At 46.1% G+C, this 23819-nt stretch overlaps 2 protein-coding genes across 2 annotated transcripts; one reads left to right on the top strand and one right to left on the bottom strand.

The window, feature by feature from the left end:
- The first annotated feature begins 4692 nt into the window (after positions 1-4692).
- Positions 4693-15181, top strand: LOC121591258 (synaptic vesicle glycoprotein 2C). The gene is made up of 7 exons (XM_041911677.1): positions 4693-4888; positions 5867-6317; positions 6411-6768; positions 7177-7606; positions 9558-9714; positions 13535-13662; positions 14438-15181. The coding sequence occupies exons 1-7, from the start codon at positions 4846-4848 to the stop codon at positions 14473-14475; spliced, it is 1605 nt and encodes a 534-aa protein (XP_041767611.1). The 5' UTR covers positions 4693-4845; the 3' UTR covers positions 14476-15181.
- A 3135-nt stretch (positions 15182-18316) lies between these two features.
- Positions 18317-21347, bottom strand: LOC121591274 ((Lyso)-N-acylphosphatidylethanolamine lipase-like). The gene is made up of 4 exons (XM_041911678.1): positions 21113-21347; positions 20825-20892; positions 20074-20725; positions 18317-19406 (listed from the first exon to the last, which is right to left on the bottom strand). Exons 1-4 carry the CDS (start codon positions 21202-21204, stop codon positions 19097-19099), a joined length of 1122 nt encoding a protein of 373 aa, XP_041767612.1. The 5' UTR covers positions 21205-21347; the 3' UTR covers positions 18317-19096.
- Between the last annotated feature and the right edge of the window lie 2472 nt (positions 21348-23819).

Here is a 23819-nt window from a genome sequence, read left to right as displayed (position 1 = left end):
AGTGATGATGCGAAATTTCAATGAATTTTCTGAAAACTTTAACTTGAGTTCTTCAATGCTTCTCTTTAAAAGCGAATTGCTGCTGTTTTATGCTACGATTGGGTAATATTGGGTTGTGTTTTGACTGTCATATTGGCTATACATACAAAACCTCAAATAAATATATGAAATTCAAATGAAATTGGAACTGGAACTTCGTTTGTGTTGACTCTCCAATCGATATCTAATCGATCAAATAATCGATAGTGTCTGCGTAAAGAAAACTTGTAAACAGGAGTTAGTCCAATTCATGTAAAGTATTACTTTTAAATCGATTCAAATTTAATGCCATTAAAAGTGATTTTATATAAAATTTTAAGTTTGTATTAAATATAAAATTACTGTTTTTATCCTCTTCAGCAGAATCCTTCTTAAAAATCTTTTTACAAGAGTATCTAAAATCAGCATTGTTATGAACTGCATGAATATTACGAAGGTATAAAAATATAAAAATGTTAATCAAAAATGATAATCGTTTGAAATTTACGAAAATACTGCAAAATACTAACTTTTTTTTTATAAATACAGTCTTCGTCCCCGAGTTACGCAAAATTTTATTTTTGACAGTTCTTATGTAAAATCGGTACAATTTTCTTCATCAATTGTCAAATGAAAAATAATTTGCAATTTTTGCAAATGTTGTAAATTACTAAAAAGACACAAATAACCGAAATTTCTTCACGAATTGCACTTAATAACCGAAAAAAATACATAAATGAACTAAATTCCAACAGAAAAGCATTGTTTGCATCATTCGCGTAACCCTGAGAAAGACTGTATACAACATGATTGGAAAGGCCCTACTGGTAATCGTAATATTTATCGTTTAGGACCTATTGTTCTTATGATCTTCCACTGATTTGACGGGTTTTTTTGGGTTCTGGTGGTTTAGTTTTTCCTTGGAAAGTAGATTTCATTTATCGAAAAAGTTTTCATATAGATTTGATTGAGTGTTTTCAATGACTGGTTGATGTTAACCATTCTTTTTTTTCTATAAGCAGACAAAAACCAATGTCGGTATAGTCCTGCCTTTACCACGAATGGACATGGCTATAAGTTGCTTGTTGATTTCTCATACCTCCCATTTCAGATGCTGTGAAAACCGCTGTAAATGATCATTATGTCCGTTTTGAACCGCTTCTCATTAACAAAAAAAAATGAACTTGGTTGTATCACAATTAACTAATCACATTAGGCACAGGATTAGTTTTTAAAACTCTCCGTATAATGAGAAAGGAATTACTGTAACGAGCAATCAAAATGATGACAAAAAAAAAATGAATTGATATGTAAACAAAAAAATATCTCACTGTAAGGTTAGAGATTCAGTAGATTAACTTTTACGAGTGGGCCAACAAGGGTAATATCTTAGATAATCTTGAAGAAATAGTGATTCATTGCTATGCAATCTACTTAGCAGGCATAGCGTTCACAATTCGCCACTTGAACCGACGTATGCTATCCAACATCGGAGCTATCGTCTTAGTCTGTTTAATCAATGCCCGTAGTAACTATGAGCTAGATGAAAACGCCAGCGATACAAACCACCTCCGTTGCAAATCCACAGCAGCTAAACCCGCCAGGAGTTGGAGCGCGCACCCGTTACCCCGTTCTGGAATGTGCCGTCTGCGCTGTGACTGTTTTGATTTACTGCCCATTTATAGATAACAGTACCACATCTCGCCATTCCCGATGCTGCCGCTGGGGTCCTTCGCTGGAGCCTGTGCACTTCTTGCCATTTCCAAATGACAATTGTCGCACAGACTCGGGTACGTTCCGTTCGAAACCGCAGCTACCGCTGGTGAAACGCAGCTCCCACACCGAGCGAAAATTGCCCCCGGGTGTTGGCATGCCTGACATTAAAATAGAATGAGTCGTCAAGATTGGGCCAACAAAACAAATAGAACCATAGTGTTGCGCGGTGTTTGCTTGTTTTCGCGTTGGGCCGCCCCACTCGAAGGTACGTTCGCGGTGTAAGTGACCTCCAACCGTAGTTCTTCCCTATTCCCTCCCTCTCCGCGTTCGGGGAGGTAGTGTTTTCGTTTTCGAGGCTATGTGATGTTACATTCTTTGCTGTTCTTTCGGCGATTTCTATGTTTCTTTATTTATCTAAAACTCGCAAAGTGTCGCATTTTGGCCAAACCGCTGTTTGCCGATTACGCGAGCATGGGGTGTGGAGGACCCTAAGGGTTTCAATGAAAATGTTGGAAAAACATATTTTAACACCCTTACTCATATGAATACGTCACACAAATGTAATTTTGATGAAATTTCCTATAGTAATTGCTCATTGATGTACTGGATTTCCTCGACATACGTCTGTATTTAGAAGCGACGCTAAGCCCCCAGACCTAACTTTTAAAGGCCCTATTACATTGAAGGAATAGTTCCGGATTTTTTTTATGTCGCTGACATCATTTGACAGAAATGTAATAACACGCCCGGAATTACGAAACGGAGTTTTACATGAAATTTATCTTTTTATTTTAAATAATATATTTTTGGCCGAAGGAGTTGTTTAACGAAGACACTTTCAAATCAACTTTATGCGTTCCTTCCCAACAAAATATCACAGTTTTATACCTTGACATTGGAATTCTCCTTCTTGACAGAATCTACATTGGTCAAGATCAATTCATTTTTCTTGGTCAGGTAAAAGCTGTGAAACGCCGTTTGGTGTACAAATTCCATTCGAAATTCCCCAATGTGAGGTCCAAGGACCTTAACAGTAGTTGAAGAGTAAAAAACAAGAATGTCGTGTATTTAAAGCAAATAAATTTTCAATGATATAGTAATTTTATTACAAAAAAACGTTTACAAATATTCAAGTTCGGTTTTTCGGAAAAAATCAAAATGACAACTGCAAACTGCCGAAATCCTCGGAAAAGCGAAACGTCGTGACTGGAGTGGGTAGTATCTATAGGATATTCAGTAAAAAAAAACCGTGTAGTATCATTTGAAATGGTGTTTGAACCGGCTTATGCATTACTACGAAGAACTACGAGCTACGAAACTTATTCGTCAATCTTCAGGTATTTCAACAAAAAATAAGTTAACATAGCCATCATTTAAATTCATTCATAACGCCCACATCCTGGGCTACAGTTGTCTGTCAAAGTTTTGTGGGAACACCCTCGAAATATATTCCAAAATATACGTCACATAACTAAGAACTGTGATAAGATGTACAGTCTTTTACCGAGTCATGCGACACTCGAATTTTCTAGAACATCTTTTTAGTGTTGACAATTCATAGGTCAAATCGGTAAACAATTCTCCAAGAATTGTCAAATGCAAAATAAATTGCAATTTTGCAAAATGTTTGAAATCACTTACTACACAGAAATAACTGTTTTTTTCTACACGAATTGTAAGGAATAAGTAAAAATGTGCATAAAAGTTATAAATTAAATCATAAAAAAACTATTTATCAACCATATTTGAAACACAAGATTTTCGACACACGATAATGTCCCTAGGACGCATTATTCGCGTAACTCTGGGAAATACTGTATTTTGAGTACAGTGAGCAGATGCAACTTCCGTAAGTAGAAGTTCAGGAATAAGAACTATCCCCGAAGAGCGAATGAACTGCTTCTGAGAATTGGAATTAACACAGCGCGTGTCCATAATGCCCCGCACTCCCTGTACGCGCAACAGACTCTTGCACGCAACTCTTACACAGCGCGAATATGTGCATCGACCAGAGCATTCGCTGCAGGGCCAACTCTCGTAGGTTTTGCCACAGCTCCAAAGGCAGCATTTTGATAGCGACCAATTTCACTCGAGCTCGAACTGATGCAGCGACCCTTTCGCAAATAGAGTGCAACTGCGCGGAATAGAAAAAAAAAATATTGCAACGGAAACAATAATTCTGAACGCCTTCGCGCCCTATCGAACGCGGGCTGGGGAAAGGGAAAAAGTGGGCCACAGCACGCAGTTTCCGGCAAGCGTTCCGCGATCGTTGCCCTATTAATGGGGCTGACCGAAGCGATCGATCACTTGATAAGAGATCCAAAGGGTGACCCCTCGATGGTGCGGATGGGGGAAGATCACTAGCACAGCAGCAGTGAGCTAGTGGCACTTTCGCTCGCCTACGCCTTTCTATCCGCGCATCTTCGAGCGTAACTCCCCAGGATCGGGTGGAGATGGGCCCACACAAAGAGACTTTGCGTTAGAACGGGCTGCCCTAGAACCGTCACATACACACACACGCACAGTAAATGCCACAAAACGGAGGCACCAAATCAAAAAAAGGAACGAACCGAGAAATAGATCACATTATTCCTCGGCCAGCACCCAAATGGCAACCCGGTTTGTTTGTTTCGGCTTTTAAAATATATTATATTATTTGCGCGCTCCGTTATCAATATGTTTTGAAACGGACGTCCCGCATGCGACCGCTTGCCTGCACGGTCCGGTACGCACTGTGCCTGTCTGTCTGTCTGTTTACCTCCCACCGTTGGCGCGGTGCGGTCGCGCTGCCTGCCAAGATGCCCCACACGCAGCCGTGTGTCAACAGCACCCCTTCTATTGACAAGAGGTTATCAGGCCAAGGGAGCGGAGGGTGGAGCGCGCGCTGGGGAAGGAAATACCCGCGCGAGGCTTAGCTTAGAACGTACGACGCAGCGCCCTACCATCCTTCTTAAACTACGGCTAACCGGGGCGCCGCTCGCCAGTACGGCACGGGACGTTGGCACGGCACGATTGGCCGTCGGATAGACCAAAACACGTTGGTTGGTGCCGCAGTGACAAACGGTGACTGAGTGGGCAAGCAGCCAAGCACCTGGGATACCAGTGGCAACGATGCATCCTGCAGCGGACGACCAGCGGCGAGCCGAGGACAGTGGTAGGCAGTTTTGGGTGGTGGGCACCTTGAGGAAGCCCGAGAAGCAGTGGGTTTAGTTTGTGCGGATTCTTCCCCATTTCGTTCGAGTAGCTTGCGACGGATTAACCTTAGCTTAGTGTGCGGATAGAAGTTGTTGACAGGTGACCGGTGTTCGACTCGCAGTAAAAAACACGTGCTCAAGAACCCGGTGGTCCTACAGTGCAGCAATCAACGGGCTATTACGGCTTTACGACTGTTTGCCGCCATCGAAAAATACGGTGGCCCAGGGTTGTTCGCGGGAGATAAGATCCGCCCAACGCAGGCGCTTATCTTTCGCGTTAGGCCACTTCAGGATTTTCAGGTAGCCGTCGCTAGGAATTGGACAAGATGTGCAAAGAGAGCGTTGCAATATCTCCGTGTCCGTTCTCAACACATCCGGGGATGGCAGACGGACACGGTGCTCGCAAGAAGTACAAATTTGGTTACGAGCGTCATCGCCGTTCGAGTGAGAGGACTGATCCAAAGATGCCTGGGGATGCGTTATCAGGCGGTGCCGGACAGTTTACACGCGACTCTATGTAGACAGAGCACGGGGAGTTTGTGTGAGCGATAGCCTCTATCAACGTTTGTGCAGGGTTTTCCACTAATTGCTGGTCCGACCAGGTGTCTGGAACCTGCATTTCCCATTGCTCGGCCTGAGGCAAGTGTCTTTAGGTAACCACCGACAACCCGTCGGACCTGAGCGACCCTGCTCGATTGGAAAGGTCCGACCCATCAATCAAACGCCGTCAATCACCGACCGGGTTCATGTGGCTGTGTTTGCTGAGCCACCGACTGTCAATGACCCTCCGAAAAAAGCGATATCGCCAGATCCCGGATCTGCAGCTCCACTTGGGAATGAGCAACCGGATGTAGTTTCGGTGGTCACTAGTAGTCTCACCTTACCTTTACCTCTGCTCTGAACATCTACCATTCTCACTCCAACGCATGTCTTTCCAGTCGGCAACGGTGCGGCGACAAACAAATCGGCCGAAATTGTCATCGACCCAGCGCAGATTGGTGCGCAGAATGGGAGCGCGCCACCCGTCCAGAGCCATACGTACAGCGAAGCCCTCGCCGTGGTCGGACAGGGCCGGTTCCACACGCTGCTCCTGTTCATTACCGGCCTCTGCCTGATGAGCGTCGTCAACGAGACGGTCAACGTGGGCTTCATCATCTCCGCCGCCGAGTGCGACCTGGAGCTTAGCTTCAGCGACAAGGGCATACTGAACGGGGCCGGCTTTATGGGCGTGGTGGTCAGCTCGTACGTGTGGGGCTTCCTGTCCGACACGTGGGGCCGCCGCCGGGTACTGCTGCTCGCATCCTCCGGCGCACTGGTCACCTCCGTGCTGTCCACCTTCTCGCCGCACGTCTGGGTCCTGATCGGGGCCCGCTTTCTTGTCGGGATTTTGTAAGTATCCGCTCCAGCCCATGGCCGGGAAAGAGTGGTCCACCCCGCTTACCGTTCTGTTTTCGGGATTTTGCCCTCCAATCTCAATCGCAGCGTGTCCGGCAATGCGGCGACCTCGTACGCGTACCTGGCCGAGTTCCACGGCGAAGCGTCCCGGGCGAAGGTGATCTCCTGGGCGGCCATGTTCATGTCGATCGGGCTGATACTGCTGCCGTCGCTCGCCTGGCTCATCATACCGCTGGACGCGCAGCTCGACCTCCGCCTGTTCGGCATGCGGTACGCGATGTGGCGCATCTATCTGCTGCTCTGCTCGCTCGACCTGCTGCTCATCATTGCGGGGCTGCTCTACCTGCCCGAGAGTGGAAAGTTTCTGCTCACCGGCGGCCACCGGGAGAAAGTGGTGCAAACGCTGGCCAAAATCTATCAGCTCAACCGGGGCAAACCGGCGCACGTAAGTAAAGGGTATTCTGCGCGATTTTGTCGCGCCGTGGCGACCGGGGCCGGGGGAAAGCCCTCTCGCGGCACTCGCTGGTGCCCCGAACGCGACGGCGACGATGATGATCGTGTGATGAACTCCCGCCCGATAATTGGACATGGGAAACAGTGCGGCGAAAACGTGTAGCCCTTGTGTGTGTGCGTGCACAATTTGCCAAATCCAGCTTGTGGGAAGCGGGGGAGATGGGATGCGCCGGCACTTCTTCTAACGCTAATGAGTAAACCATTGTTTTAGCGCGCAACTTCCCATGTTTCGTGCGCATCTCACACCCGCCCCTTCCCATTAACGGTTTTCCCGGTTCATTCATTTTCTTTTCCCGCTGTTTTGCTTCTCCCTTTCCACTTTACTCGCCATCATCGGCAGACCTTCCCCGTCAAGTCGATCACCCTGGACGCGATCGACAGTGCGTACGCGGACGAGATGCAGCGGCGGTCGAAGCTCGGGCTGCGCTACCTCTGGCAGCAGACGGTGCCCCTGTTCCGGGTGCCGCTGCTCTGCCACACGCTCAAGGCGTCCGTGCTGATGTTCGGCATCTTCGCCACCTCGTCCGGCCTGTTCCTGTGGGTGCCGGACATCCTCAACACGTACGTGCAGCACCAGGATATGAAGCTGTGCGACGTGATTGCGCTGATGCACGCGAACAAAACGGCGGCCCGGTCCGGCGACAGCGTCTGCCCGATCGCGATCAACGCCAACATCTTCCTGATCACGTCCGCGATGGGGGTCGTCTTTCTCGCCTGCTACATCCTGAACGGCTTCATCATCAACCGGGTCGGCAAGCGGACACTGCTCAGTAAGATATACCTTCCCTTGCTCAATTGCTCAGACATCATTTGCACCGCAGGAGATGTTGCGAGAAGTTGTCTGGAGATGTAGTGCTCAGTTAGTGATGGGTTTAGTTGGCAAAAATTTGAAGTCGACTTCGATTCGACTCCGATAATTTCGGAACCGACTCTGGAAGGTAGATCCGTGATCATTATCTGGAGTCGTTTGAAATCTTCTGGAGCCGTCGGCAATCGCCCGGAGTTCGATTCGTCCAGAGTCGTCCCGAGTCGTCCGTAGTCGTCCGAAGTCGTCCGAAGTCGTTCACAGTTGTCCAGAGTCGTTCAGAGTCGTCCAGATTCGTACGGAGTCGGCCTTCCAAACAAACACATTGCACCGTACGGCACCAGTCGACTAAGAATGGCTCCAGACGACTCTGAACTATTTCGACTCGGAACGACTGTGACCAACTCTGGACGCCTCCGACTCGGGACGATTCCGAAAGACTACGACTCTGGACGGCTCCGGACGACTCTGGACGAATCTAAACGACTCCTTCTCCGGGCAGAACTAGTGATTCCCATTTTGACGAAGTCGGAATCGGACTAACTATTGTCGGAGTCGTATCGGAGTCGTGGGTGCGCTCTAGAGATCAAATCACTGGTCATCAGGACCTCTTAAAAAACATGGCTATAACATTCCCTAGCAACAGTAACAACTTAAATTATCCTCTTTGAAATTCAACTTTACGAGAAGATCACTTCAGAAATTGACATGAGGACTTTCTGAGCAAATAGATCGTTTTGTTTTAAATTCCACTGCTTGAAGATTAATTTCCCCAGGCGATGTAAATTCATCATAATAATTCATTTGGTATTGTTTTTCAATTGCCCCCTTAAAGGTTCAATTTCTCCAGAAATTGTTCTCTGGGCAACTTCAGGAAAAAACTTTTTTGTTTTTTATTTAAATGAATTTCTCCCGAAGATCTCAAAAGACATCCTCAGGCTCTTGCTTACAGAATTCTTCACAACTTTTGTTGGTTAAATCTTGTCCCCCTCGACTTTCTATTACTTCAGAAGCTGTCCTCAGAAGTCGTCCTCAATAGTCAATATGAATAATAACCTTCCTTGTTTTTTCAAAGTTACTCTCTTAAAGCTTCAATTTCCATTTCAACACACTCTCGCACGACCTCCTCAACAATTTCCTCCCGCTTTTCTTCCCCCCTTTTGCCCTATCCGGTCGTGGATTTATCCTGCGCGTACAATACCCAACGCCGTACTCGACTCCAACAATAGAAATTGCCTTTCTCGCACACGGTACACGGTTTTCCACCGCCACAGAGGCCACCGTGCGAACGGCCATAAAATCGAACCATTTCCCCCGTACCGGAGCTAAAATGGGAAGGCAAAAGCGCAGCAGGGAAAAGCGTGTGCTCACTCAATCTCACACACAGCCGCAGTGCTCATTTTGCGATAGTATCGGCAGATACTACCCCAGATGCCTGCCGTCGTCCCAAGCCGCGAACCGTTTCCGCGTGCCGCCCGCAGACGTTGTTACGCGCGCCTTAATTATACTGATCGAATCCGGCACATACGCGCCCCGTTTTCCCAACCAACCACCCCCTTGGCCTTCCTCTAGCCCAATGTCTCCCCTAGCACCTCCCTTCTGAACTCACACATATTTCATTTTCCATTTTGTATCAAAGTCGTCTTGGTCTTTACCCCATCTCGCCCCATCATTTCTCTGCCTCTCTTTTACGCATCCCACGTGCGCGCGTGTGTGTGTCTCGCTCTAAGGGGCTGTTGTTGATGCTGCTACATATTTTATATGTGTTTTGCTGTTGTTGTTGCTTCACCACACTCGATTCGTTCACTAAACTACGCCACGCTTTTCTTTTCTTTCTTTTTTTCTGTTTTTCTTCTGTTGTTGCTGTTGTTCTTGTGCTTCTCGCCTTTTTCTCGCCCGTTTTCCCATCCCACCAGACGGTTGGTTCGTGGTGTGCGGTATCTGCGGGCTCGCCGTGCTGTGGACTTCCGATTTCTATCTGACGCTGATACTGATCGCTGCCTTCGTCTCATCTGGCTGCCTCGGTGGCGTCCTAAGTGCAATATCGGTCGACCTATTTCCGACTAATTACCGGTAAGCTCTTTTTTTATTATTATTATTGCCCTCCTGCTCTGTCTCTCTCTCCTTCTTTCTTTCTTTCTCACACACATACATAAGCTGCACCCTTTCTTCATCCGCTTGGAGCTGTATTTTTTCCATTATTTTCTATTGCCGCTTTTTAGATATATTGTTCGCACTTTCCTACGGGAGGGGAGGGGAAGGTCTTCCGGTGAGCGATGAACGAGGTGTCGATTAGGTTTAGGGTAGGCTTCCGATTAGCCTCGACTCATCCATGCACCTGTCTGTGTGTGTGTGGTTATGCGCGCGCGAGCGTGTGCCACCCTCCTACAGGAAAGCGGAGCATCGCGCAACTGGGGTGCGCACCACGGGAACGGTGATGGAAGGCTCTAATTTAGCAAACAACGATCAGTGTGAGGGATTTTTTTTTGCGCATGTTGCAAAATTGGGTTTTTTTCCCCCCGCTTGGCTGTGAGCCCATTTTTGGGAAAATTTGTTCCGAACAGGAAGGTTTTCCCAGCGATGCGCAGTTTTCACCAATTTCACCAGAACCAAGGTGTAGATCGAATGACTGTACAGGTGTTGATTTAAAATCGCCCGTTGTCGGTTGATCGAGAGCGTGCAAAACCGCAAATATTTAAGAGTAATTGGGTTCGACCGGTAAGCACACATTGAACGCTCCAAACTACTGTTCTATAGAACGTCTAGTAGTGATGGGAATGCAAGTAACTGCTGTACCATTTGAGACACTTTTTAGCACTGTGGTGTACTCGTCACAGGAAAAGTAAAAATAATTTAAACAAAAAGGAAAAAGTAGATACTTCCTGAGTAGCGATCAACCAGTGTGTGGTTTCAAGTTTATTTCGACTTGAAGATGAAACGATTTGAAGATATCGTAAAACAATAGGTAGAAATGAGACTGTTTGGTTTTGTTAAGGTTCTTTTTTGAGGGCTTTTTGTTAGTTCGCGCGAGCTTAGTACACATGTTGTCAGAAATTTATTTTACTTTGGAGGATATATAATACAGCCATTTTGCAGCGTCATGTTCAAACTTGCATTACCCCTATCAGCAATTTCGCATACGCGTGGCATACAACATCAGAATTGTAAGCTCCAAATAGCTGATAGCTTTTATAACAAAAAAGTTTGTTTTTTTTTTTCGGGGAACTCTGCTTTACTGTTCAAAATATGCAGAAAATGGCTACCAAGAGGTGTTCGTATTTCAGTGGAAGTGTTGGAGACCACTGCTTGTGCAGTTTTTGGAAGACGAAGAACGTTCCGGAAGGACCTTAATATTTGATTTGATTTAGCCTTTGGGATAGTGAACTGCAGGCAATATACGATGAAGTTCCTGCACTAAAACATCAAGGACTTTCAGAGACGCATGACGTATCTCAGCAGGTCATCTCCCATCGATTAAAAGTAATGGAAAATGGTCCGAATAAAGGGGTATTGAGTCCCAAGTCAACTGCAGTTACGAGGCGACGAACGCTGTTAGTTCACTTGTGAGAAAACAATCCTACGGTATCTTTTAACTAAAGTATTAATAAACACTGAAATTTGATGAGGTATCCCACCCGTTGTATAGGTTACACAATGATCCTTCGGAGTACTACGTGCTTCAGCCGACGGAGCATCTGGCTGACCAGCACGTCTCTAATTGCGATAAAGTAAACAAAAATTGACCGTTGTCCTATCATAGATAACGTCCAAAGATTCGATCTTTTTTCATGGTGAAAATTGTACATTACCGAAACAATAAGACAGAGTAGTAATTAGCGACGAGCTTATTTATAGTTCATTTTTTCCAAGAGCTGCTTAATGGACCTGAGAGCAGACATAATTACAACATAATATCAGGTATAATTAGTTTCTCAGGGGTTCTTCATCGTAATTCTTCTAAAAATTTGCCAAATAAACTTGCTTGTCAGATGGCGAACCAATTGTGACACACATTTGAACGCTAGAGCTTTTGTTAGGACCTAGAATTGAGCTTGAGATAGGAACAGGTGTGCTGGGTAAAAGAAACAAGGACTTGGGACATTTAAATACTCATTAAAACCCAATGTCGAGTGTGTTACGTTCGGTCGCACACTTAAACCGTGTCGGTGAGTCGGTCGGGCTGAGCGCAGTGAATTAGTGTCTATTCATTCATCGCGTATTACTCGTTCACACTTACAATTGTTCAAAAAGTCTTGCGCGAAGCAGTTGCTGCGTTTTGCGTTACGGAATCGCCGGTTCGGTCGACCTTGCGCGTAGAGCTGATGACCGAGGCGGAATTCGAACACCGTGGTAGAAGTTGGTGAATAAAGAGTGCAAACTTGCATTTAGGTCCATGGGGGCTATTGCTGAACGGTCAACCGACTGAACAGCGGATAGCTACGGAAACGGCAAATGAAGAGAAACACTAGAACACGAGTGATCTGCGTGTCTGAAACAAGTGAATTAAGCTCGAGGTCAGTTTAGAATTGATACATAAGTGAGATGATGGCGAAAGTTGTCGCACATTTTGAAACCAGATGTTTGTCAAATAAGGACTTTCGCGGGTTTTCCGGGGTTGGGGTTTTTTTACTGTAGGATTTTCTTAAATTCTACCTAACGGGTATGTGTTTTGCCAGATATAGGTAGATAGATAGATAGGTGTACAGGAAGAACCAATTCCAAACACTTGACGGTAATGAGGCTTATTCTATTCTATTCTATATACTCGATTGAAATTTGAACCGATTTTTCGACAGTTTGCTTTTGAAATAAGCTTGTTGTTTTAGAAGTCTTGTGTGCAAAATCAATCGAGACGGGCAGTCGACATCGCAGTAGGCGACAAATAATCAGATCAATTATCGGAGATGACTTTACAATATGCTCACAAAATTAGAATATTAGCCAAAATATAATGGAATTTGAAATAAGGAAAACTAAGGAATTCCAAAAAAGTGAAAATTCGAAAGAACAGTTAGTCGTTTCATGGATAAAGCTCGCCTACTTGATACAGTTATATGGAATGCTCGAAACTCGCAATTAGAGCGCAAATTTATTTGTAAAGTAGACCTGATTTCCCTAGCAACATTCAATTGGACATCGAGACATCTCGATTCCAAGAATAGAACAAGCCTGAATGTTTCAACAAAGATTGCACGATGATCTTTTTGCAGAGGCCAGAAGCGAGATCAAATCTTTACATGTGCCCAAGAGACGTAAAACATAATGGAGTACCTTACAAATTCTGGAAGAAGCTTTTCTAAGCCAGTATTCAGTAGCTAATAACAAAGAAACGAATTATTTCTATCCAGTTTCAACAGGCAAGTTAACATCAGCTCGGCACTGCTTCAATTCGTGTCAACTAGGCCATTTAACTTAGATGTGTACTAGTTTTTTTTTTTTTTTTGTTCAGACCTAGTTGCCCTGTGAGATTTGTAAGTTAAGGGTCGGAAGAGGACTCCCCCATCCAATGCTTGAATTTAAAAATTAACGGTTTAACCTGCTGGAAATAATTACCTCCATTTGATCTCATTTACCCAAACACACACACACGAACCTTGACCAACCGATACTTTCTATCTTTAATTTCCCTCTTTTCCGTCTGTTTTAATGTCTACTTCTTCTTTTTCTTTTGCTGGTTTGTTCCTCACCACCTGTCCGCGGCCGGGCGTAAATCTTTAATTCATCATATCATACACCAAACAACAACGACCTATGGGTCACTGCGGATCAATGCGCCACCCCAACCTTCCCCCCCCCCTCGGGCCCGTGTGTTTACCTTCGACCGCCCTTGTGCCGAAAACGAACCTCCCCCCCTCCACCCGGACCGGACAACAACAACGAACAAACCAAATAGGGCAATGGCAATGTGCCTGATTCTGATGACGGGCCGGTTCGGGGCAATGGCCGGCAGCAACATTATCGCCTATCTGCTCACGTACAACTGCAATCTGATCTTCATACTGTTCGGCGGCTCACTGCTAGGTAGGTGGTAGGCGATACTGTGAGTCTCTCTCTCTCTCTCTCTCTCCACGGCCAGCGTGCGCTTTCTAGGGACGAACAGGAATGCTTCCGGATCCCGACAAACGATGGTCCTAGAGGAATGGGAAAGATTGACAACTGCAGCATGCCAACTGCAAGAGCAGCAGCAGCAGCAGGGTCGGAAACGCTCCGGCATGTCACTCGTCACCGGTCGTCGGCACGCACCGTCGCACTGCCCAACGGCATCAGTCAACGCCGCTCCCTAGTCCCTGGTGGTGGTGGTGGTGGTCAGTGAAGCTGATAGCCATCACCGCGCGGTTTAGCTAGTGCCGTTACAATTTCAAATCAACTCTCATTCGCCCGGCCATAACGTTCGAGCCAACTGCCAACTACCAGGGCAGGGCCGGCGCTCCCCCATCCACCCTTCGCCGTTACGGACGGGCTGGCGGTGTAGCCTCCAAACAACCTCTAACAACCTGTCTTTCCTCTAGCACTGCACTGCTGCCAAACAGCGCCGAAACGACCGAAGAGAGCAAAGGAGGGAAAACATCGCTCCCTCACTAGTTACTTTCTTCCCTATCCCGTTTCGGTGCTTTTCTTTATTATTTTACTCACTTTCTACCTTCCTCACCACTCCTCTTTTCTTTTTCTTTTTTTTTTTGCTTTGCTTTTTTATGCCGCGCGCGACTGGATTATAAACTGGCTGATCATAACCTCTCCTCTTATCGCGATACTTACACCGATTCCCGAACCACCCTCCACGGCCCGCTTGCAACAGTTTGTGCTCTAATTGGAGCAACCTTAACGGAAACGTGACAGGCCAGCTATTCGAAAAATGTTTAATGGCTGCCTGCCCGACCTCCCCCCACCCCCACCCTTGGGACACGTGACAGGTGACTTGCAGAGCTGCCCCCCTCCCCCTGGAGCAGCAACAGAACCGTGGGCAAAAGTGTTGCCAACATCAGTAAACCGTCTTGAAGGATCTCCACACACACACACACAGCTGCTCCCAGCCAAAAAAAAACCAATAAGTCACCGAGCAGAACAAAACAACGCCCGTCCGAAGTGAAGCAGAAACTCGGAGCACACTGACGAGTGTGTGATCGTCATAGATCGTCTCGAACAGGTTGAGCCGGTTCGATTTTGCTTTTCTAGTGTTTAGACAGTAGCCAAAGCGCACGTCCTGCCGGTAGTAATTAGGGAGCGAGGGAGCAGTTTTCATCTGGGGTGGGCGGGGGTGGGGGGGGGGAATTCGTACACCCGCGCCCAACCCAGCCCAGCCTTTCGATGCAAAACACTGCACCAACAAAGTAACAATTAGTTTAGCCCGGGTTTGTTGCGCCCACTTCAAGCCGTCGTAGCTGTTTAAGACGTTTTTACAAGCAGCACACTCAAACGTATCCCCATCCTCCCTCTTTCCTTTCCGGTGTGCGAATGGAAGGTAGGCATGGAGGCAGCAGCATGGAGTCAATAAACGTGCCAGTATCATTATCGGTTGTGAACATGTGCCGCACCACTGTCATTCACTGCCTATTGCCAATAATTAGTCCCTCCGGTGGGGAAGGAATTCCAGTGATTTCTGGACGGGAGGGGAACCCGTACGCCTGACCTAAACGCTCATCCGAACCGACATCCTCGAGTCCGATGTCCGAACTCGCACTCGCACTGACCCGGCGCAAACGGTTCTGCATCACGCACGCACTCTGCAGCATAATTTTAATTATGATCGATGGTTGGGACGACCAAACCTGCCCGATTGCACACCGGTTCCAGTTAATTTTTTTTTTGCGGTCCCCGGGTGTCGCATTCCAGCCGGGTGGAAAAATCGAATCTTGCACGCGTTGTCACTGCGCCACTGGAGACATTAATGTGCAGCCAGCGAGAAAGTTTACATTAATTGGTTCAAATGCACAATTGCACGCAGGTACATGCGAGATGGGCCGGGTTAACATTGAGTACACTTTCGCCCATTACAGTCAAGTGGATTCGCATTAGTAACTGATATAACTGCCCGCATACCTAGAGCTAATTCCAGCACAGTCCGATCGATTTGTTGCCTTCAATGTATTTCAATTTTCAACTTTTCAATTTCAATTTGATTGTTAGCCTAGCGCAGGTTTAACAATACCTAGTGATGTTAAGACTGAAGAATTCTGAAAAACTAAATATGTAGTTTTCTGAGGTAGTAACAAAAAATAAATAATAATCCTTATAACGAGTAGTGAAGTGCTCTCTGGAGCGTACCCACTATTGTTAGTCTGACTATTGTTAGTCCGATTCCAACTCCGGCTGAAATGGGAACCACTAGTTCCCCCCGAAGTCGGGGTCGACTGGAGTCATAGTCGGAGTCGTCCGAAATCGGCCGAAGTCGTTCAGATTCGTTCGGAGTCTTCCGGAGTTCATTCTTCTCCGGACGACTCCAACTCCGGCCGATTTCGGACGACTCCGACTCCCAGCAACTCCGAACCATTCCGGACGACTCCGGACGACTTCGAACGACATCGTCTCTGGGCGACTCCGGGTGACTTCGGCTCCGGACGACTACGAGACGCCTCCGGATGATTCCGCACGACTCCGGAGGACTCCAGACGATTCCAGGCGTTTCCAGACGTTTCAGACTGCGGAAAATGCTGAGTGGACCTACATTTCGTGGTCGGTTTAGCGAAATTATCGGCGTCGGATCGGAGTCGACTCCGGATTTTTGCCAACTTTGCTCATCACTAATTACGAGAGCTGGTACGAACGCTAAGATAGAAGGAGCGAAGGGGATGGGGGAAGGGAAGGAAAGTGGGAATTTTACGGCATGAAAGGGTAAGAGACTTGATTAAATGCACGAATTCAAGTAAGGAAAAGATCGTTAGATCCGAACACAGTAAGACGATAAACTACATTCAAAGTATTTCTCACAATCAACTGACACCTGTATATAAATGGCATAACCAGTAGTCCAAGAAGTGCCGGTACGTCAATGCTACTGTCAAGAATTTTGAAGATGAACCGAGTATGTGCTGTAATGTCGATTTGCCTGAAAATCAAGGCCTCAAATGCAACATCGAGTGTCACAATCAGGCAGAGGGAGATTTAAACCTGCAAGCTGGCAAAAAACAAATCTCGTTAAACGCTTTTACACTTTTCCATTTTTATCACCTCATCATCCTTATCATCCAACTTCTAAAGTACTAGGAAACAATACAATACTTTAATGCAAAATGGTTTTGAGAATCCAGCGGTTAGCCGGTTTATGTAACCCAGAGTATTGGTAGCTCTACGAACTATACTTTCAAGATGTTGATGAATTGTAAGTTTGTGGTCGAACAACACACCAAGGTCGCAAACAAGAGTATAAGTGTATAATACCACCAGATAATAATCATGCCATATAAGATTTCTATTACGGCAAAAGATATGACCGAACATTTATTTAAACAAAGACTAAGAAGGTGACTAGAACATCATTGGGAAAATTAATTTAGATAATTTTGGAATACTCGTCAATCATGCAGGCTGCTAATACTAAAGAAGTGTTTTATATCATCAGCGTAAACTAAATGACCATGAGGAGGGAGAATTCCCTGAATGTCACTAATCTTCTTCTTCTTTGGCTCAACAACCGATGCCGGTCAAGGCCTGCCAACCCACTTGTGAATGTCACAAATAGATAAAAGAAAAATGAGGACATCCTTGTGGGACGCCAGATGAATATAGAGAAATACGAGTTAAGATTGCCTCGACGATTTCTCACGTCACTGCGGAAAGACTTGAGCCAAGCAAGAATCGATTCAGTAATTCCTAACTTATGGAGTTTGAGCAGTAGAAGCTCACGAGGAACAGTGCCAAATACATCTTGAAGTCCTTTCCCTCTATACTGTACATCCACTGGATTGCCAGAATCTATGGAAGGTACAACGATGGAAATAAATTGCATCATATTAGTGACGATGGTCAGTTTTGGCATGAAACCGTATTGATTGAAGCTTATCTAATTTGGAATAGAAAATAGGATGGAAGACCGGACCACACTTTTGCATGTTTTAGAACATGCCGGTAGACAGGTAATTCGTCTATAATAATAAACATTCGTTTTATCACCTTATCTAAGTATGGGAAATAGCTAACACGATTTCCATAAAGCAGGAAAATATTTAGTGCTCAGTTAATCTCAGTGCTCATCGCAACTTTTAAGAACTGATGCAAGGAATTTTTGCAATGCATTGCTAATAGGTACAGAGCAATTTCTATTCGCGATAACGAACGGCATATATTCCGTTTCTAGTACGTTTTTGGCCGTAACAGATGCGCGCAACGACAGCGAGCTTACTTATCGAAGAAACCTTGACATTCCGATCGAGCGTTCCTGATAAGGTGGCTATCACTGAGGTTGGATTAAGGTAGTATCAAACTATTGTGCTCCTGGGTAATTATCATAGTGATGGATCATACCTTTCTATCCAACACAATCGTCTCCTCACTTACGACTGTGTATGTACCGGAATTGTTTTAGCAAGAACGTTTCTGGAACGTTCAGTTTTGTATGATAAGGCGTTTCCTCGCTTGCACAAGACACTCTTATTCAGGTCCGCTCCCGTCTTGATGAACTAAAATTGAACCAAAAATGTAACTAGTCATCACATTGCAAATAACAGTGAACAGACAAGCATTCTTAAATCAAAGTATATGTACATTTTTGTTTAATAATCTACCATATTGCCTTACATTGTGATACTGCACGGTGCAACTTTCTGTTTACCTTCTATGTGTAGTGAAGAATTAAATACAAAGAAAAAAGCTGTAACATCCCTGAGTTTTAGCACCCGGCGGTAGTGCTCCCGGAGCGGTATTTCCAAAAAACAGCTACAAAAAACGTTCTTCACAAGAGATTTGTCTTACACAAAATGTGAAACCATTGCCACACTTTCCCAACCGTTCGCAGTTTAACGCCATAGGTTCGATCTCACAACGTATGCGTAACCCGATGACTTGATTGTCACAGAGCGTCCCGGGTCAGTATGGCAATTTTATCAGATAATGTGAAACAAACAAACAAAAAATCCCTTCTGCAAACGTTCGCCCTCCGTTTCGTCATCTATTCTAGTGCCTGCCATGCAGCAGTGTGGCCTAAGTGCAACTCACTCTAACTTCCCACTCCACCGCCGCCACCGTCGTCGCGTGCGCGCGCTATCATAGCATCGTGACGCGGCATGTTTTCGAGCCCCGCCAGTTGGCACGTGTGATGTCATCCAGCGCCGTAATGACGAATCATTTTTGTTGTTTTTTTTTTCACATCCACCACAATTCCAATCCGTCATCGGCGCACAAACACATACACACACACACACATATCGCACATCGTGACGCTTATATCCCGATTTTAGTTGGTGTGATGATAGAGGGGCGATTTGTTTTTTGTGCATTCCGGAGACGGACCCCACGTTCGCTACTATTTCGCCGGGCCGTCGTCCGGCTGTACGCGGGCCGCCGCCTGGCACGCTTCGTTCACCATGCGGTTGAACGTGTCGGCATCGTCGGCGTAGATGTGGTGGCCCGAGCCCTCGATGATGCGCACGTTCACGAAGCTGTTCTCGCCGAGCTGCTTGATCGTGTCGGGCGGGCTGGTGTGCAGCAGCCAGGACTTGGAGCCGTACAGCACGGTCACCGGGACGGTGCGCTTCATCTCGCCGATCCGGTTGAGCATCGGGTTTTTGGCCCACGCAAAGTCCTGCATCATCGAGTGGAAGGCACCTTCGCCGCTGCAAATCGAGTGGGGAGAAGAGTGGGTTCGATTAGTTGCTATATGTGGCGCGAAATTTCACTACCACTGTCATACAAAAATCTGACTGAAACTAAATCCATGTCAGCGTCATGTACTTAATTGTGATAATCAGAGATGATACTCAAAACGATTGGTGTGACCAATGCATGCTTCGTGACATTTTGGCGACCATCGTGTGATCAGTCACTATGTCATGACTTTTTTTTACTGTGGTTAGTTCTGCAAAATGTCACTAACATAGTCATGACAAATTCCGGCTGAAACAAAAACATGTCAGCGTCACGAGCTCTACTGTGATGATCAGTGATGAGACTCAAACAGTTGGTGCGACCATTTCGTGATTTTCACCGACAGAAAATGTCATGACCAAGTGAGTCAAGCTACCACGTATATGTTCATTGTTTTCGTTGGTGATCATCCCGTGATGCTCATGACATTTTGCAGCACTGGTTGCTATTGCTGGTTTCGATACAAGGCAGGAAACAGGGTGTTGTTAATTCGTCTCGCTTTTCGTTACAGCAAGCTTTGTTACAGTGCTGCACGAGCTGCCGCCCTGCCCGTTGCACTTCATTTCAATGCAATTGCCAATGGTAAGCAAAGTTGAAATGCGAAAAAAAAAACGATCAAAAGCAAGCGCTACTTACGTCGGGTTCTGCGAGTTGCACTGGTGGATGTAGTTCGAGATGTCCATCCCGTCCGCGATGACGTTGGAAAACTTCATCACAATGTCCTGCCGGAACCGGCTCACCAGCGACGGCCCGTACGGGCCCGCGAACCGTATCGGCCACAGCGGGTTCAGCATCTTCGACACCGCGAAGATCGGCCGCAGCCAGAACCGGATGCGCGCATTGTTTTCGAACTCCTTCGGCTTCTCCGGCATGCCCCACGGGTCGGCCAGTATGAGATGGCGCAGGCGGTCCGGGTAGGACAGCGCGTAGCTCGCCGCGATGAAGCCGCCCATCGAGTGGCCGAGCAGTATCATCTCCTGCAGGTTCATCTCCCGGCGCCACTCCTCGATCGATTTCACCAGCTGCTTCTCGACCACCAGCGGGTCGGTGGAGAAGCGGGGCCGCGAGCTGCGCCCGAACCCGAGCACGTCGATCGCGTACACCGGCCGCTCCCGGGCGAGCGCGTCAAGGTTCAGCACCCACAGCGCGACGCCCGCCCCGAGCCCGTGCACCAGCACGAGCGGCACGTTCGGCGACTCCGTGTTGAGCGAGAGCGTCCATATCTTGTCCGCCTCGCCGACGCAGTGCCCCACGTCTACGAAGCTGCCCCGGTACGGCGTTTTCAGATCTGGAACGTTCGAAACGGGCAAGATTGGTTGGTTTGAGTTGCATCATCCTGAGCGGCGTGTCTGTCTGTGTGAGAGGGAGATTGTCTGTCGCTACTTACAGGAAAGGATGCGCTTTTCCAGCGCGCGTAACATGTCGAAGGATGTGCCCGTCCACCAGTTGAACCAGCTAAAAGAGCGGATGGAAAACGGGTATGGAAAACCCCACCCCAACAACAAAAAAACACGGTTAGCATAAAATTGTAGCCACTCCGTTCGTGGTGTACGTAAATAAATCGCGCGCGCCCCAAAAACGAAAGGAAAAACACCCCGCTTTTCCGGCTGACGTACCGGAGCGGGGGAAAAAAACCCCGGGTGTCGGAGGAAAGGAAGAAAGAAGCAAAACCTACCCTTTATCCTTCGCACACAGGGACGATTCGCTGCCGCTGGTTGCCTGGTCGAATGCTGCCGTCGGTGCTGTCGCTGTCGCTTCCGCTGCCATCGCTGCGCGTTCGAGTCACTTCCACCCGCCACACGGCTTACGAATATTATGAAATTCGTTGTGTCGCATGTTTGATTGTCGCGGTTCCTCCCACCAGCGACCTCCAATCCCCGCTCTATCCCCCCCTCGCCTCTTCCTTGCTTCCTCATCATATTTTGCAAAATTACATGCGACGCAGTAGTCCGGCTGTTTACATTACAGCGCCGACCTTTGTCAGGTTTATACCGCCCGGTTCAGGTCTGCTCCATTGTGTACGGAACACACGCGCGGTCGCAATTTCATCACAAGTTGAGAGCGGTCGTTGTTTGCGTTTGTGTACGTGTGTATGTATGTGCGTACTTGAAAGAAAATTGCTCAAAATACATTTTTTTGTTCCGTTAGCTTACACAAAAAAAGCGAAACCAAACTGAATCAGTTAAATGCCCTGATAACAAAATACATACTCAACAGGTCAAATTTTGAACTGTTTGAAATAGCTAGGTGCGCGGCCACGGTAGTGACAAAATGGTGAAGAAAATGTCAACTTTGGCTTGTTAACTTCAAAACAGTCCAAACAGCCAGCTCGTACTTTATAGCTGATTTGAGGCTGTTTAACAATAAATCGTGCCGATGTCCATCTTTATGGATGATTAAGCGATAGACGGTACTTTACAGAACTATAGAGCTTTTTAACAAGCACTTGGTACTCTCTAGAACCTTCCCAAGTGCCACAAATCCACTAAACGACCACTAACCCAAGTGCCACAAATCCACTAAACGACCACTAAACGGCTTCTAAACGCCTCCAATTCTCTACCTAAACGGAATATAGAAAGACTTCGTTTAGCAGACGGCAAACGACTCATGCATTCTAAAAATAGCAAAAAAGCTGGTGGCGCCATCTGTTTGTGGGATACCCAACCAGTTGAGCTTCATCGCTTGGAGGAGAGCTTTCTCATTTCCTCTGTACTGTTGTATGGTTTCGCATTGAAGTTATGCATCGCTAGAACTAGAACGGCGATACGATTGTTTAAATACTAAACTCCAACGGAAACCACTAGCACTGAAGCAAGTGAGATTTGAGTAATGGTCGTTGGTGTTGATACCCACGTATCTGACCACACGACCATTCACATAGATTTTTGCTCAGAAAGTTATAAGGCTATATAGGTCATGATAAGATGAACTTGTCGAAACACATTGCAAGAACAGGATAGCATATAATGATGAGTTGTAATACGCCATCTATTGATCAAACCAATGAAGCTGTGGAGCTTTCATTTTTTTATATGGATATTCAATTTTCCAGTCGTTTAAGCTTAATCTGTGGCGCTTGGGATGACCTTTCTTGTACCAAATATCACCAATTTTACGACAAACAATGCACTAACTTAAGAGAAAAATAAATATTTGTAAGCCAATTCGCACCATACGCTATGACCATCAAACTGTCAATGGCTGCTCTGTTTGTCGCATCAAAATGGCTGTCAAAACGGACCAAAATAAGCAAAATAAAATTATTAATTAAAGTGCTTTTTAACATCAGTATTAGGAAAGTAAGAGTGTAAAATTGCTTTAAAACATTTTTTTGTACATATTACATAGAAAATAACATTTTCTGACCCGTATTCGCGCTGCCGAAAATAGGAACACAACCTGCCGAAAATAGGAACAAACTGCCGAAAATAGGAGCAAAAGCAATGTTTGCATTTTTACGAATATTTATGAAAAAGGGCTTTGAACCGGCAAATAAAAAATAGTGTAACATATTATGATAGTTTATCAACCAGAATAACATCACTTTCATGAAAAATAATAAAAAATGTTTATTTGTGAGCAGTTTTTGTGAAACTGCTGCACTAGCGTGCCGAAAACTGGTACAGTTACCCTATTAATGCAAAAAAAATCCAAATTAAGCGGATGTCAACAAAATGCACACTGCTGCAGTGTCATTTCATACACCCGATTACCATGACCAAGGTAAATAGAAAATGTTACCAGACAAAAAAAAATTGGTTTGAATTTGACCGGCAACAAAGTTGCGCCAGCTGTCAAAATCGATACATTTTGCCAGCAACATTGTTGCGCGCAACAAGATTAGACCAGTGCCTTAGGCCCGTGTCTGTGCTCCGTCGGATGCGATTTTATCGGAAGGCCTGTCAAAATTTTATATGGGATTTGACAGATAACGTCGGACGTGCGATTTCGTCGTACGACGGAATCAAAAAATTTTGATTTCGTCGGACGCCGCATCCGATTTTATCTGTCAAACTAAATGTGTGGTGTTTTGTAGGAACAATCTCAACTTAATTTTTCATAATCGTTATATTATTAAATCATCCAAATAATCGCAATATTTTACGAAAAAGCGTTTGACAGCACGTGCGATAAAATCGCATGCGATGGAGCACAGACACGGGCCTTAGTGGTTAAATTTGCACCAAAATAGCCGCCGCTGATGTCAAAATCGGCCGCCAAACATCATTTTAGGTTGCGATTTCGATTGACGTTCGGCAAACCGCGTATTTTGAAAGCAAACTGTATGTTCCGTTTATTACGCGTACTGCAAAAGTCGGAGCCAGCGGGAGACCCGTTTTCCATAGTATGCGTGAGGTAGATTTCTTCTTTCTCTCTCT

Source organism: Anopheles merus, chromosome X (genome assembly GCF_017562075.2).
Source record: "Anopheles merus strain MAF chromosome X, AmerM5.1, whole genome shotgun sequence".
In the NCBI taxonomy this organism is placed as follows: domain Eukaryota; kingdom Metazoa; phylum Arthropoda; class Insecta; order Diptera; family Culicidae; genus Anopheles; species Anopheles merus.
Note: the sequence above shows the minus strand (reverse complement) of the source record. Positions and strands in the feature narration are given on the sequence as shown.